This window comes from Sus scrofa, chromosome 1, assembly GCF_054392235.1.
Source record: "Sus scrofa isolate SSC_HxYL_T2T_F1_AM1 chromosome 1, Sscrofa_HxYL_maternal_Yorkshire_Landrace_v2.0, whole genome shotgun sequence".
In the NCBI taxonomy this organism is placed as follows: Eukaryota; Metazoa; Chordata; class Mammalia; order Artiodactyla; family Suidae; genus Sus; species Sus scrofa.
In genome coordinates this window covers 138,137,274-138,153,769 of record NC_139383.1, presented here as the reverse complement: position 1 = coordinate 138,153,769, position 16,496 = coordinate 138,137,274, and the positions used below count along the sequence as shown (strand labels likewise).

Here is a 16,496-nt window from a genome sequence, read left to right as displayed (position 1 = left end):
ATTAATTAAACATAATAGCATGAATAGGAAATCAGTTGCAAAGAACTTAAAGTGGAACCTGGAAAGGCACTTTGAGAACTAGCTCTTCAGTATCCATTGATTTATTTTTTCAGCACTTCTTAACCCAAACAGTAGTAGTAGTACCCTTTTCTGTAGCATTGGTGAGTAAGGTCTAAGATTCCATTCTAAGTTTGCCAAAAACAAATCCTCACATGATCCTATTAGGAAAGAAGCCATTGTTTTCATAACATCCCTCCTTTGCTTTTGCAATTTCAAAATTTATTCATTAAATATATCATGTGGAATGAATTAGAAACCAACATTATAACCATATACTACTTTTTGTTTATAGAAAAGCAAAAATTAAATTTTGTGAGTAGAGACTGTACCTAGCTAAATTATCAGTTAAAGTTTTATATGTGTTTTTATTTTCGTAATAGCCTTTTTAAATGAAAAAGCCCTAAACCAAAGGATTTATAACTGGCACCAGGGTACTCATTTATTGGCTGTTTAATTTGGAAAATATTTCATGCCTCTTCTTCATGATATCTGTTTCTTAAGAAACTTTTTTTTTTTAATTAATGCAAAATTCTGACTTAAAAAAAAATGGACCAAGGGGAATTACTACAGTTCAAGTGAGTGGGCAGCTGAAGTCTAAGTATTGCCCACTCAGTCTTCTTTCTCTTCCATCTTTCATCAGCCTCTGAGATGCGTCCAAGGAACCCTTAAGGCATCCCAGAGCACCTTTCCTAAGGAATTTTTTCCCTAGTGTACAGTACCCTCTTCTGGAGAGTGTCAGAAACTAAGGGAACATGAAAAATAGTAATTACATTATGCTATTTGCTACCTGCTTAGCGAATATTTGGTGGAAGTAGTTTAACTTTAAAAAAAATTTTAATGTCATCAGACTTAAACAGTTCATCTTTTTCCCATACCAGATTGTGATAGAGCATAGTATGGATAATCTCGATTTAGCTGTGTGTAGCATTTATGCTAAGGGTGGTAGGCCATCACCAAGGTAACAAGCACGAATAATGACAGTTCTCCTTCTTCTGCTTTTCGGTATCTCTCTACACTCCTGTCTCTCACACAGGACAAAGAACTTTGAGTCTGGTAAAGCCTATAAGGCGACATGGGGTGATGGTGGAGACAACTCTCCTAGCAATGTAGTATCTAAGCAGCCAGGCCGAGTGACAAATGGTCAGCCTCAGCAAGCAGCCACAGGAGCAGCCAGCGGCGGATACATTAAACGGTATGCTAGCTCCTCCCAGTATGTTTACCCTTTCCCTAAATGAATAGCTCTTTCTGGAGGATGGGTATAGTTATGCATGAGTCCTAACTCATCAATTAGAAATAGCATTTATTGGAATTCCCCCCGCCGTGATGCAGTGGGTTAAGAATCCGACTGCAGCAGGTCACTGCAGAGGTGTGGGTTTGAAATAGCATTCATTCTGTTCTAAAATTTGCCTTCTGACAAAATGGCCTTCAGTGATGAATTAACTTTTCTATATAAAATACATTTCTAAATTATTCAAGTAATCACGTTTTACTTCTGTAAATACAAAGACGTGTTTTAAAATGTATCATCCAGAGTTCCTGTCATGGCTCAGTGGTTAATGAACCCAATCAGGGTCCATGAGGACGAGGGTTTGATCCCTGGCCTTGCTCAGTAGGTTAAGGATCTGGTGTTGCCATGAGCTGTGGTGTAGGTCACAGATGCGGCACGGATCCTGCATTGCTGTGGCTGCGGCATGGGCCAGCAGCTACAGCTCTGATTCGAACCTAGCCTGGGAACCTCCATATGCCAAGGGTGTGGCCCTAAAAAGACAAAAGACAAAAAATAAATGTTCCCATGTGATGCAGTGGGTTAAGGATCTGCCGTTGTCACTGCTGTCGCTCTGGTAATAGCCGTGGCATGGGTTTGATCCCTGACCCAGAACTTCTGCATGCTGTGGGTGGGGCCAAAAAAAAAAAAGTGTCATCCAGAGTAGGAGTTGACCAGATCCCTATAAGGATATCTGTAAATGGTCAGTTAGTAAATATTTCAGACTTTACAGGAGTTTTGCAACCTATTTCAGAGCAGTGATTCTTTAGACTTAAGCATGCATCAGAATCACCTTTGAAGTTTAATAAAATGTAGATTGCTAGGATCCCTTCCAATCTTTGATTCAGGAGATCTGGAGTGGAGTGTGAGAATGAGCATGTTTTTTGTTTTTATTTTGGCTGTGCCCATGACATGTGTGGTCAGGGATTGAACCTGCACCACAGCAGTGGCAACTCTGGATCCTAGGCCACCAGGGAACTCCCTAGAGTTGTTTCTTTATCTTGTCTTAAGGGCTTTTAAGATATTGCACTCTCTTGGGTCAGTCTTTGCATTTTTTACTATAGAGTATTTCCCAAAAATGGTAACCTGCATTCCTTGGGTTCAACACTTGCTGAGGTCATTTTGGTTACTTATTTTTATGAAAACTAAATCACCCCATAATTCACCCCAAAGTACTGAATTAAATTTTTTTTTTTTGCGATAGTATAACAAATGATGCCAGAGAAGACGAAATGGAAGAGAACTTGACTCAAGTGGGCAGTATCCTAGGAAATCTAAAAAACATGGCCCTGGACATGGGCAATGAGATCGAGGCTCAAAATCGACAAATAGAACGGATCACAGAAAAGGTAAGAGCTTCTTAGTGCCACAGGAAAATGAGACATCCAATACAGTGTTTTAGCAATGGACATCTGTACTGGATACTTTGGGGAATAGGATAAGATCTTATCCTCACAGGTCTTAACAGTTTTGATGAGGCAGCAGGTCTAACACATTGAAAAACAAGAGTTGGAGTTCCTGTTGTGGTGCAGCGGAAACAAATCTAGTATCCATGAGGATGCGGGTTTGATCCCTGGCCTCCCTTAGTGGGTCAGGGATCTAGCACTGCTGTGAGCTGTGGCATGGGTTGCAGACACAGCTCGGATCCCACGTGGCTGTGGCTGGTAGCTACAGCTCCAATTCGACCCCAAGCCTGGGAGCCTTGGGTGTGGCCCTAAAAAAAAAAAAGAAAAGAAAGAAAAGAAAAACATCAGTCAAGTCCTCCTCTCTCACTCATTGTTCATTTTGAGACTAAGACCTTGGAATGAAGTGCCTTTATTTAAAATTTCACTCATGAAGCTTACTGTCTTCTCTAACTTTTGTGTGTGTTGTCATTTGTTTTACTTTCCCCTTAATGAGCACGTAAGCTTTTGGAATTTTATTTTGTTAATAACAAATTACTAAATTTCTAAGTCCTCGTGTCGTAAGTAGGTAAAAATCACTTTTGCAGAATGGTTCCTGTGGGGTGGACACAAAAACACAAGATAGAGTCCTATGAGTAATGAAAAAGTATGATTGCTATTTTTTACTTCACATGATATAAAAGAAACTGAAATTAAATTATGTTCAATATTTGGTTGTGTCATATCTAAAAGCTATTCTTACTTCTTGTTACTTCATTAAAATCTCTCCGTTAAAATTTGGGTTAATCTTTTAAGCCTGGCTCTATTGAATCACTTATGATGGAGTTCATTGAGGCAAACAGTGGTTCATAAGATGGTTTTAATGCTGTTATGTGTGTTTAGGCTACATAGTAAACCCATCATTTTAATTCACATATTGATGTGGTTGGTAATACATCTGTTCCAAACATCTTGGGGCAGGTTATTTCATTCTCTGAGTTAGACCCAGGGTAGCTCCAGATGAGATTCTTTTTTTTTTGTCTTTTTAGGGCTTCACCAAAGACACGTGGAGGTTCCCAAGCTAGGGGTCAAATCGGAGCTACAACTGCCAACCTATGCCACAGCCACAGCAAGGCAGGATCTGAGCTGGGTCTGCGACCGACACCACAGCTCATGGCAACACCGGATCCTTAACCCTCTGAGCGAGACCAGGGATCGAACTTGCATCCTCATGGATACTAGTCAGATTCATTTCTGCTGAGCTATGACAGGAACTCCTCCAGATGAGATTCTGTGTTCAGTTCAGGAGATTCCCACATGGTCCAGATCTCCAGCAGAGAAAAGCATTTTTATATTTTCATTGCATCTAAAATGCCATTTAATATAAGATGCATCCCAGTTTCAGACATATTCAACTATGAAAAAAGATGTTACAGAGGGAGTTCCTGCCATGGTGCAGTGGGTTAAGAATCTGACTGCATCGGCTTAGGTTGCCATGGAGGTGCAGGTTCAATCCCAGCCTGGTGCAGAATGTTAAAGGATCTGGCATTGCCGAAGCTGGAGCTTGGATTCAGTCCCTGGCCCAGGAACCTGCATGTGCCATGAATGCAGCCATTAAAAAAAAAGAAAAGAGAAAAAAGTTACAGAATTCTTGAAATACTGGCAAGTTCTTCTCTTATACCTTTGTCATGTTTATATATCCAAGTAGTTCTAAACGAGTTTGATATTCTATCACTTCTTACCCAAAATGAGTTTTGTAATGTGACTATCTCCTGAATTTTTCTAAGTATACGAAATTTAATGTTTATTAGAGCAGCTTACCTTGTGAAGTAATGCTGGTATCTTTCTCTTTTTTTCAGGCTGACACCAACAAAGACCGTATTGACAATGCCAATGCCAGAGCAAAGAAACTCATTGACAGCTAAAGTTACTGCTGTACTTCTTTATCATATGTTCACTTCCCTAGCTCCTCCTTCAAAGTCATTACCTTTCCAAAGTTTGAAATTTTGGTTCCACACTTCTAATCGAGAGAGGATGTGGAAGAAGATCTAGGAGTAACAGCCCCCCTATTATTTTTTTATTTTCTCTTTTTCCCTTGAGAGTAGACTCCTGCTTAGTGTTCCATCTAATATTTTTTCTCAGTTCATACTCTGAGATTGGTTTTCACACGTCATATGTAGTGTTTTTCATCCCTTCCATTTACTTTTAGCAGGTTCTTCTGCTTTCAAGATTTGGAAATGCTGCCAAAGATAGCCATGTAAAAGGGAAGCTGGAGGTATTGGGGGCATTCATGAGGAGGAGAGGCAAGAGATAAAAGGTTGTTATCTCAGTAAAATCTGCAGACCCTAAAGCAAAAAGTTGCATAACCACAGTGAAGATCTGGTTCGGTTTCATTTTTATTTAAGTTGCAGTTATTGCCAGTTTAGGTTGATGGTTAGTTTTAGAACTTTCGAAACAATGTTTTGGTTATACATCACAACTTTGCAACCTCTGCTCCAAAAAAGAATAGAGTGAGTTTTAATGTGAGCTTAATTTCTGAACTCTTAGTGATTCATATATGTACATAGATTCTATGATCCCATTTCACATTGCACCATATAGGAACACATGTATAAATAAATGGCTTTTTACTTCCATATTATTAATAGTATCATGGTCCCATCATAGGCCTATTAACCTCATAAATTTGTCATTAGTCTTTGAAGAAAAAAATATGTAAATATGTATGTATAGCATAAGAATTTCTCTCTAAAGCAGGGTTTTAAATTTTTGGAAAAGTCTGACAAAGTATATCACGTGAATTCAGATTTACCTCAATGCCAAGAATTATGTTTAGATAGGAAAAAAATAAACTTGTTTTGATCTCAGGTAGAAAATAGTTAGGTTGCTTTAGGTTTTATGTAGCTTTAGACTTTTAAAAACTAGAATTTGTGCTGTTTAAAAATGATTTAGAAAATTATGCATTTGGTTTACTTATTGATGATTGCACTATCGTTCTCTTACCTTTTGTATTGGACTTGCAGAATCACATTTATTTAGATCCTCAGCAGTGTTATAAGAATGATTAGTATTTGTCACTGTTTATTTAAAAACTAGCTTCTGCATACTTCAAAACTATTAATGTGGATTGGTTTGACCAATAATCACTCTTTGATCCTTACGATTAAATTTCATAACTAACTAATGGAATTGTTCTTTCAAATAAGTAATATGTTTCTGTGACTTCTTTTTTGGGGAGATGGAAGGCAATAATTTCATCAGCTCCTAGTTGACAAACTGAGTAAAGCGAAAGTCCATCAATCAAAAGGCACTCCAGCACAGAGCTGCCTTTAGCACCTTTCCCATTTTTATTGGAAATACAAGAATTTTCCCTTCTATGATTTGCCATGAGGTTCATTTTAATGACTTATTTTGAGTCTTTTATTCATTTGAGCTCGAAAACACTAGTAACTGTAAGGATAATGTTATGAGTGAAAACTACAACCCACTTACTGGAGGAGATAAGAGTTAAAATGGGAACTTTCAAAGGCTGAGAGGGAAAATATTTAAAGTGAGATTTAATCAGGCCCCCAATAATGACAGCCGTTATGCTAAAAGGAGTAATTTTGCAAGTGGTAGCATATGTATAAAATAAGAAGGTATAAACTTAAATGCCCTCCCTAAAAGCATTAAAAAAAAAAATTTAACACTATTATAGCTAAAAGACATGGTTCTAAGGATACCAATATGCTGTTCCAACAATATAATTGGGAGTTCCCGTCTTGGCCCAGTGGTAATGAGCCTGACTAGGATCCATGAGAATGCAGCATTTGATCCCTGGCCTTGCTCAGTGGGTTAAGGATCAGGCATTGCCATGAGCTGTGGTGTAGAACACAGACATGGCTTGGATCCTTCGTTGCTGTAGCTGTGGCGTAAACTGGCAGCTATACCTCCAATTCGACCCCTAGACTGAGAACTTCTATTTGCTGTGGGTGTGGCCCTAAAAAAACAACAAAAAAAAAACCCCAATATAATTAGAAGTGTGAGCTAAGGCACTAAATTGTATTTACACTCTAGTTCTGCCACTTTCTGGCTCAGTGACTGTAAATCCAATTCTGCTTGCTCAGTGACTGTAAATCCATTTCTGCATCTCAGTTCCCTTGTATGTAAATAGGGATTAATGATTCCTACCTCAGAGTTGTTGCAAAGACTGAATGTATAATGTGTTTAAGGCACTTAGAACAGTGCCCAGCAAATGTAAGCACTTTCTAAGTGATAGTTGCTGTTCTTTCTAGAGTGGAACTCTCTATTGGGTCAAAGAATTTGATGTAAGACCACTCCGGGGAAACAGACACGTGTATCATGCTTAAATGGGTCTTCAAAGCCCATCCATGGATCACAGGTCAGACTTTTTCAAAGCTTTTAATACTGAGAGTAGAGGAATAAGGACCTAGCAATTAGGCTCATAATGCACTAGAAATAGAAGCTGTTGACTTAAAACCCTTTCTGATCTTTTCCTGTAACACTATCTGGAAACTTGTTTCTGTTACTTTTGAAAGATGGTAACTGAAGTGGTTAGTACAAGCTCTGGGGTCTGACCATCTGGGTTCAATTTTTGGTTTAACTCATTTACTAGTTTTGAGACCTTGAGCATAAAACTGACCTATGATTAAGGAGTATCCTCCACAGAACTTAAAATTTTTCTTTTTTTACAATAACCTTCCGGAGTTCCCTTCATGGCACACTGGAAACAGATCTGACTAGTGACCATGAGGGTTCAATCCCCGGCCTTGCTTGGTGAGTTAAAGATCCAGCGTTGCCGTGAGCTGTAGTGTAGGTCACAGACGTGGTTCCGAACTGGCATTGCTGTGGCTGTGCTGTAGGCCAGCAGCTGTATTTCTGATTAGACCCCTAGCCTGGGGACCTCCATATGCCGAGAGTTCGGCCCTAAAAAGAAAAAAAAATAAAAACAAAACCCACCAGTAACCTTCATCTTCAAATTTCCAGACTTATAATGACAGTGATCTTTATTCCCTATAGTTGTGCCTGTTTTTTTCATCCTTCAAAATTTTAATTCATCCTTTGTTACCATACCTTTTCATGTCATGTGTGGATTATGAGTCACTCCTTAAATTTCTACTTCCCAGACATCCTATACTCAATTGCATTTAGAATTGGTTTCTTTAAATGCTATTTTTTAGGTTACTCTTGTACTAATTCTAAATTATCCCATTTGCATTCCTAATCATATTTATAGTTCTCATATATTCAAGTTCTTTCTTCTGTAGTCATTTATTTTTCATCCTAGTGTAGTGTTTGGTCCAAGTCTTGCATTTCTGTACAGCTTACTAAATTCTATTTTAATGTTTTACCGATGAAATAAATGGGACCTTTTTTTTTTTTTTTTTTTTTTTTTTTTTTGTCTTTTTGCCATTTCTCGGGCCGCTCTCGCGGCATATGGAGGTTCCCAGGCTAGGGGTCGAATCGGAGCTGTAGCCACTGGCCTACACCAGAGCCACAGCAACGCAGGATCCGAGCCGTGTCTGCAACCTACACCACAGCTCACGGCAACGCCAGATCCTTAACCCATGAGCAAGGGCAGGGACCGAACCCGCAACCTCATGGTTCCTAGTCGGATTTGTTAACCACTGCGCCACGACAGGAACTCCCAGACCATTTTTTGAGTCTTACCATGTCATGGGCACTATACTAAATGCTTTTTATATATCTTTTCACCAAATCCTTATAATGTACCTGAGAGCTAAGAGGTATTCCCCATATTATATAGATGAGAGTAAATTGCTTAAATTCATAAAGCTAGTAAACGATGGACTTTGGATTTAAACCAAGATCTTTCTGACTCCAAGGCCCATGAACTTACTCAGCATTCTACACTGACTTCCAAACAAGCCATAAAAGAAGGCAGGCAACTTAGGACTGGTGGACCACTAGAATCTACTTTGTAATCTCATATTTAAGTCTAAATACTTGTGTACTATGTCTTTGGGCATATTACTTTATTTAGTCCATGCCTTCAAGTAGCTCAGTCTGTTAAGAGACAGATGAATACAGAATGTGAGAAGTGCTACCCTAACAGATGGAGCAGTTAATTCGGATTAGATATCTAAAGAAAGGGGCTTAGACATAGGGAAGGGCAAGTTAGTAAGAGAGGGTGTTCCTGGCTGAGCACACAGTGTAAAGACAAAGGAGAGAGACACTGAACTATGGGTTTAAGGAGCAGAATAATGTGGTATAATGGGGCAGGCAAATGAGAGCAAAGAGGATATCTGGAAATAAGGCTGAGCCCAAGGTGTGAAAGTTAGCAGTCACTGATTCTCATGAGGGTGGGGATTTTATAAACTCTAGTTAATAATTAAATGTCTGGGGACAATAAGTTGTTTAATTTGTAAGTTCTAATTTATTAAATAAGTACTAATAAAGAAATGCTAATTGTTCCAGTAGATCAATAAGATTAATTAAGCATAAACAGTTTATAGAACAAAACTCAATTGATGATGATAAATTGGTACTGCCATCCCTCCCCAAATTGTGACAGAATTAACATGGGAAAAAGATTCCTTAGACCAGATTTAAGGTCAGAGAGACTTTCCTCATATTAAACACTAGGTTCTTGTGATCTCGTGAATTAATAGTTAAACTAGGTTTTGGCTAAGACAAAACTTTAGAAAACAACAGAGTGGTAGCCTTCTAAATGTTCATCAGTAACAATCTGAAATCATCTACCTTTATACCTTCTGTGTCTCTTACCAAGCATGGTTCCAGGACCACAGAAATGTTTATCAGTCACTTGAAGGCGGTTTGCTACTTTTGCAACTTGAACAAGAACATGAAACATTTCTTCCTAATCAGTTTACTTTCAAAGGGCTACTTGCAGCTTAAAGTTCTCCTGTCTTCTTCCTTGAAAGGATTAGCCTTTCTTCCAGCCATAGTTCATTAAAAAATCTTTTATTATATTCCCTCATTCAGAGAATAAATTTAATAAACATAAGTTGTTGTAAAATATTGTAGCAGTTTTTTGATAGGTACTTTAATTATTTGAGTTATAAATACAAAAAGATTACCAGAAATAAGACACTGTTTCCAACAAAGCTTCAGGAAAATCTTGATTATTAAAACCCTTGTATCTTACAAGTTTTGCATATATAGTTTTAGCTCTTCAGAGCCCTCTATCAATAAGGCACCTGCAATAGTAAAAAATTTGCTACTGCAGCCTTGGGGAACATCTCTTAGTGTTGTGTTGTTGCTTCTCTACAAAGTACACTTTTAATCAAAAGAGTCATGTGTTTACATACATCCTAAATTCCAAGTATAAACATTGCAATTGAATTGATGGACTGGAATCTTAAATTCTTTAACCATAGCAGCCTCTCACAAATTATTTGAATTTCATAAAAATATAAAATGTTAACACAGAAGTGGAATGGCATCTGACTTTATGAAAGCTTGCACATAGGAAACACATGAAATTTCAAGCTGTTGTGTGAAGCTATTCTGGTACCAGGCAGCATCCTCTCACTGTATAAATAGCAACTAGCTACTGGGTTTCTTAAAGCCAAACTAATGATGGTTTTGAAGATGAACATTGTCCTTTGCCCTATCCATGACTTAAAATGGAGGACTCTTCCTGTCTCTTGATTCCTTTTAGCTTATTTGAGATAAGCCCTGGGAAGGAAAACGATCAGAGTGAAACATAACCTCCTGGAGGGTTATCTCCTTACTGCAGACATCCTTGACAGCAGGAACCTCTGATTCTGCCAGATTGCAAAAGGTTCCAACCAGTGTCCTTTAAGGTTCCCATGTTCCTGGAGAACATCACGCAAACTTCTTCTTGGTGGCCGTGAACCTCTCCATGTACTAAAAATTATGAAAGAATATATATTTTATTTTGCCATGAGCAAATAATTAACTTATTGGTTATCTAGGGTTTTATATGATTTTTTCCTTTAGGTTTTTACTGGATATGGTCCATTTCCTATAAAATCTACATATTCTAAATGCAAATTTTTTTAACTCAATGAATTTTACTACATTTATAGTTGTACAATGATCATCAAACCTCTAAATGCAAATTTAAAGCACATGATTTTATGGGTTTTTTTTCCCCTTTATATCTTAAGAGGAAACCTATCAAAAGATAAAGATGCTTGATAATAAGCTGTCTAGAGACAAGTAAACATCTTGGTACAGTACCACTTGGCTGATTCTCAGAACCCGCCTCCACAGTGAGGAAAAAATCCTATTGACATAAACAGGATTATACAGACATCCTGTACCTAAAAACATTTGTGTGGGTTGCTTCACCTCTCTCTTCTCCAGAGCAGTGACTAGAAATGCAGCAGTATACTGATACATACCTTGTCATAGCCTTCTAATTCTCGAAGTTTTTTTATTTCAAAAAGGTTGCCTTCCACAGCAAGCAGACAGATCTGGGAATCACTGAGAATGCTCTGTGGGAGCATACTGAGCTCAAGGCAGTTCTCCTCCAGACGGAGAACTTTAAGGCGAGGACAGCAAGATATCTTCACTGAAATCTGAGATATCTATTGAATAATTTCAAAAAATATAATAGGAAAAAGTATAAACACTATAATTTTTTAAACTGAATTATCACTTTTTTTTTTAGGGCCACACCTATGGCATATGGAGGTTCCCAGGCTAGGGGTTGAATCAGAGCTGTAGCCTGATTGTTGTACTTAAGTAGTGTGCTTTGGAGTTCCTGTTGTGGCTCAGTGGTTAACGAATCTGACTAGGAACCATGAGGTTGCGGGCTTGATCCCTGACCTTGCTCAGTGGGTTAAGGATCTGGTGTTGCTGTGAGCTGTGGTGTATGTAGGTTGCAGACATAGCTCGGATCCTGAGTTGCTGTAGCTATGGCATAGGCTGGCAGCTACAGCTCCGATTAGACCCCTAGCCTGGGAATCTCCATGTGCCACAGGTACGGCCCTGGAAAAAACCAAAAAAAAAAGTAGTGTGCTTTTCCTCCTATATTTTGAATTATTCCTGATTTTTGGCTTCCCTTCTTGTCTCTATAGACGTTTTTCAAGCAGCAGTTCCTAATATTTAATATTCAGTCTTTCTAAACTGTCTCCTAGAAAGCTCATTCATTCTTAGTCTATCATTTCTGTTAAGCTTTCTATCTACACTCACATCTGCTCCCTCTATTGCACTTCTGTCTTTAATTTTTAGTAAAATACTGGATGTTTCACCATCAGAATCCACTCAGTGTGCCCATTCGCAGTAGCACCACTATTTAGGCCTTTGAGTTCAATACCAAGCAGTTATCTTTGACTCATTCACCTCTTCTGCCCTTTAAATGACCCAAGTCAGCAAGTTTTTTTTTTTCTTTTTTCTTTTTAGGGCCGCACTCATGGCATATAGAAGTTCCCAGGCGAGAGGTCGAATCAGAGCTGTAGTTGCCGGCCTACACCACAGCCACAGCAACACCAGATCCAAGCCATATCTGTGACCTACACCACAGCTCACAACAACGCTGGATCCTTAACCCACTAAGCGAGGCTGGGGATCAAACCTGCAACCTTATGGTTCCTAGTCGGATTCATTTCTGATGCACCACAATGGGAACTCCTAAGTCCCTAAGTTCTATTTACTCTGATGGTATCATCTCAGACCATCACCTGGGACCTAGTTAAAAATGTAAATTCTCAGGAGTTCCCATCATGGCCCTAAAAAGCAAAATAAATAAATTCTCAGATGCTACCCCAGACCAATAGAATCATAAGCAATGAGTGTGGCAGTCCAGTGATCTCTCAACCAACTCCCCCAGTTATTCTGATGCACACTATAACCTAAGAACCGATTTAAGGCAGCATAGGTGAACATGGAGTAAGTGTTCAACTTTCTTTACAAGTTTTTTTTCCTTTTTTTCCCTAACATTCAGAATTTTCCAAAAAGCTAAGAACATACAAGAATATCCACTTTAAGGAAAAGATAAAGCCAGTCTTCTCAAAGGCTGATTGGAATTTCATCACAATGTAAGGTCACTACAATATAGAACAGTTTTGTCTAATAAAACTTATTGTGGAGTTCCAGCTGTGGCACAACGGGATCAGTAGCACCTCTGGAGCACTGGGACGCAGGTTTGATTCCTGGCCTGGGTTAAGGATCAGGTATTGCCGCAGCTGTGGCATAGGTCACAACTGTGGCTAGAATCTGATCTCTGGCATGGAATTTCCCTATGTCTCGGGGCAGCCAAAAAAGAAAAAACTCACTGCAATGATTGGAATATTCTATATCTGTGCTGTCTAATACTGGAAGCCACTAGCTATGTATGGCTACTGAGCACTTGAGATATGGCTAGTGGCAACTGAGGAACCAAATTTTTAAATCTAATTTAAATGAATTTTAATGGCCATGTGGCTAGTGGCAGACTGTAATGGACTATGCAGATCTAGAAGCATAGACACCAGCGAAACTAAAGACTACCTAGTCTTACTGTGATCAATGTTTAATCATTTGTGCCTTATGTATAGCCCAAAGATGTTTTTCCAGTCAGATACATATTAACCAAAGAGCTTCTAAAATCATGGAAACAAATTTCAAACATTACAATTAAAGCTGTCCAACAATGAAATGGAATTTTTCCAGAAATCCTATCACTGATGATTTTTCAGCAAAAGCAGGACACACATTTGACAAAGACGTCAGAAAAAAGACAACTGAATGACCTCTGATGTTCAACTCCGACAACTTATGAGTTTAAGCTTCTTTTCCACACTATCTTCCTGACATGGCTTCTTGCTAAATGATTAGAGATATATCTGAGGACAATTGGAGGAAGTCCTCAAGGTTTATGAGACAGAGGTTTAACTTTTGAAATTATCTCACCCCATTACCCATCCCACCCTCCCAAACGTACACAATAAAGAGTTCCCATTACGGCAATGGGAATGAACCTGACTAGTACCCATGAGGACGCAGGTTTGACACTTGGCCTCGCTTAGTGGGTTAAGGATCTGGTGTTGCCGTGAGATGTGGTGTATGCCTGTGGCACAGCTCCAATTCGACCTCTAGCCTAGGAACTTTCATATGCTGCTGCAGGTGCGGCCATAGAAAGCAAAAACAAAAAACAGGAGTTCCCTTCATGGCACAGCGGAAACGAACCCAACTAGGAACCATGAGATTGCGGGTTCAGTCCCTGGCCTTGCTCAGTGGGTTAAGGATCTGGCATTGCCGTGAGCTGTGGTGTAGGTCGCAGACACAGCTCGGATCCTGTGTTGTTGTGGCTGTGGTATAGGCTAGCGGCTACAGGTCCAATTAGACCCCTAGCCTGGGAACCTCCACATGCCACGGGTGCAGCCCTAAAAAAGACCAAAAAAACCCCCACAAAACAAACACACCCTATGTCTCAACAAACGTCATAATACTTTGGGCTTTGAAATTAATACAGCCCAAAGAATATACCTTTGCTCTAGCCTTAGACACCCCTCTCCATGATCACAGTTTAGAAAACAATTGGTTATGCAAGAGACTATAAACCCACACATGCTGTAGAAAAACCCCTTAAACTCTACACCTGGTTCTGGTTGAGGTTGAGTTCGATGACCTGCAGCTCCCCTACTATGTCAGGTATGCTCCGAATCTGGTTCTTGGAGAGATCCACTACATCCAGGTGCCGTAGGCTACAAAGCTGGGGTGGTAGTGCTCGCAGCTGGTTCCCAGAGATGCTCAGGGTCTTCAGGGCAGACAGTTGCCCAAAAGTAGATGGCAGCTCTCTTAAGTGATTGTTGTTTAGACTTAGTGTCTCTAGCTTTTTCAGATGGCATAACTCATCAGGAAGAACAGCTGGCAAAGAAAAATGTAAAAATCTGAATCTGATAACAGCTGAAAAGCACTTTTGATGAAGTATATAAAAACTACATGGTAGCTGTTACTCCTCTTGTTAATATACATAGGAATTTTTGGAGTTCCCTATTGTGGCGCAGCGGAAACGAATCTGACTAGGAACCTTGAGGTTGTGGTTGCAGTGTTCCATCCCTGGCCTCGCCCAGTGGGCTAAGGATCCGGCGTTGCTGTGAGCTGTGGTGTAGGCCGAAGACGCAAGTTGGATTAGGCGTTGCTGTGGCTGTGGTCTAGGCCAGCAGCTGTAGCTCAAATTTGACCCCTAGCCTGGGAACCTCCATAAGCCAGGGGTTCAGCCCTAAAAAAAAGACAAAAGACAAAAAAAAAAAAAATATATATATATATATATGTATACATATATACATATGTATAGGCATTTCACATGTTGTGCCATTTTTATACCTTTTTACCAACATAGTCTTCAGAAGGTGAGGATCAAAATGCAGGAAAGTGGAGTTTCCATCGTGGTGTAGCGGAAATGAATCCTACTAGGAAACCTTGAGGTTACAGGTTTGATCTCTGGCCCCTCTCAGCGGGTTAAGGATCTGGCGTTGTTGTGAGCTGTGGTATAGGTTGCAGACGTGGCTCAGATCTGGCATTGCTGTGGCTCTGGCGTAGGCCAGCAGCAACAGTTCCAATTAGACCCCTAGCCCAGGAACCTCCATATGCCGCCGGTGTGGCCCTAAAAGGACAAAAGACCAAAAAAAAAAAAAAAAATGCGGGAAAGCATTATGTGTATAATGGGCTCCTTTTGTGAAGGGGCCACTGCACAATCCCACAGCAGTTTTGTGGGATTTGGAACACCCTCCCCTTTCCATCCCATCTGCCCTTCCAAATCAGTAGCAAAATTAGCCCTGCCTACATTACCTCCCAAAGACAGTCCCTTTCAAATCCAAATTAACCCCATCCCCAACAATACAATACCAGAGGAGGCTTATAAATATAATTACAACAGATAGAAAGCTTCAAGGACTCAGACATTCTCCCTAGTCTTGAGCTCCTGAACTGTTTCATAACAACAATCAGCTTGTTAGGAAAAAACCACCCTTTTTTTCCCTTAAGATTCTGATATATTTATTTGAAAACTAGTTTTATAACATTATAATCACACTCCACACTATATTCCAAGAGAAAAACCACCCTCTTTAACACCTTATCACTAGCAAAAGCTTCCCCAGGAGCAAACCTCCCCAGGCGCAAAAGCCTCCCCAGGCGCAAAAGCCGTACTCAGTCTGTTGTTGTTCAAGGAGAGGCTCTTCAGTAGAGTGAACTTCCCTATAATCATAGGCGGTAGACTCTCGATCTTGTTGCTGGACAAGTCGATGGTCCTGAGATTGCTTGTCAGCTTCTGCAACTCTGAGGGGAACTGATGAAAGGGGTTCACAGCGCAGAGAATCCTTTAACTTCCCCGCCCGCCGTCCCTCTCCCTTTAAATTCCCTGGTCCGAGTCCTTCCAGTCTCACCTCGGTCAGCCCACGATCCTTAAGCTGAAAGACACCAGTTTTCTGCGCGGTTTCCACATGAGCACGGAGGGCACTGTTTCCCATCCTAGCGCCACTGCTCAGGTCCCTGTGGGAAGGAAGCGCAGCTGTCACCGCTCGGTCCAGGCACCCAGCCACCCGGTTGGCCTCCCGGCTGGGTCTGAAGCCTCAGCTGTCACCTCCTGCGGATCCCTGGATCTTGGGGGCCAGCCCAAGAGTGGCTGGGAAGAAAGAGCAGAACACCAGGCCCTGCCGATTTTGCAGCTCTTCCGAAACCAGCCGCCGCTAGGAGCCTAGGGAGGATCCGGAATCCCGGAACTCGCCTCCTACCCCTCAGCTCACAGCCGGCTGGGTGGAGAAAGAACCAGGACCCGCGCTCGCAGGGGATGAGTTCCCCGCCCGGGAGGAAACACCCTGTGACGTCATCGAGCCGCGCCGAGCGTTCCACTC

The 16,496-nt window shown here is 40.4% G+C and overlaps 2 protein-coding genes across 17 annotated transcripts in view; one reads left to right on the top strand and one right to left on the bottom strand.

Moving 5' to 3' along the window:
* The window catches only part of SNAP23 (synaptosome associated protein 23), a 39,325-nt gene extending 33,414 nt beyond the window's left edge, over window positions 1-5,911 (top strand). For 13 of the 15 annotated variants that reach the window (XM_013993108.3, XM_021070075.2, XM_013993110.3 and 10 more), the window contains 3 exons: window positions 1,094-1,252; window positions 2,529-2,673; window positions 4,566-5,911. In XM_013993108.3, the coding sequence (XP_013848562.1) occupies window positions 1,094-1,252; window positions 2,529-2,673; window positions 4,566-4,631 (370 nt within the window). In that variant the 3' untranslated portion in view covers window positions 4,632-5,911. 15 annotated transcript variants of the gene reach the window in all.
* Window positions 5,912-9,796: 3,885 nt separating this feature from the next.
* Window positions 9,797-16,464, bottom strand: LRRC57 (leucine rich repeat containing 57). Of its 2 annotated transcripts, none has more exons than NM_001244811.1 (6): window positions 16,226-16,408; window positions 16,029-16,134; window positions 15,793-15,931; window positions 14,240-14,508; window positions 11,061-11,246; window positions 9,797-10,560 (listed from the first exon to the last, which is right to left on the bottom strand). In NM_001244811.1, exons 2-6 carry the CDS (start codon window positions 16,110-16,112, stop codon window positions 10,519-10,521), a joined length of 720 nt encoding a protein of 239 aa, NP_001231740.1. In that variant the 5' UTR covers window positions 16,113-16,134; window positions 16,226-16,408; the 3' UTR covers window positions 9,797-10,518. The 2 variants fall into 2 exon arrangements, 1 of the variants encoding a protein (NP_001231740.1); XR_014822422.1 differs by lacking the exon at window positions 9,797-10,560 and adding an exon at window positions 11,646-12,184 and having other exon boundaries at window positions 11,076-11,361; window positions 13,926-14,508; window positions 16,226-16,464.
* Window positions 16,465-16,496: the final 32 nt, after the last annotated feature.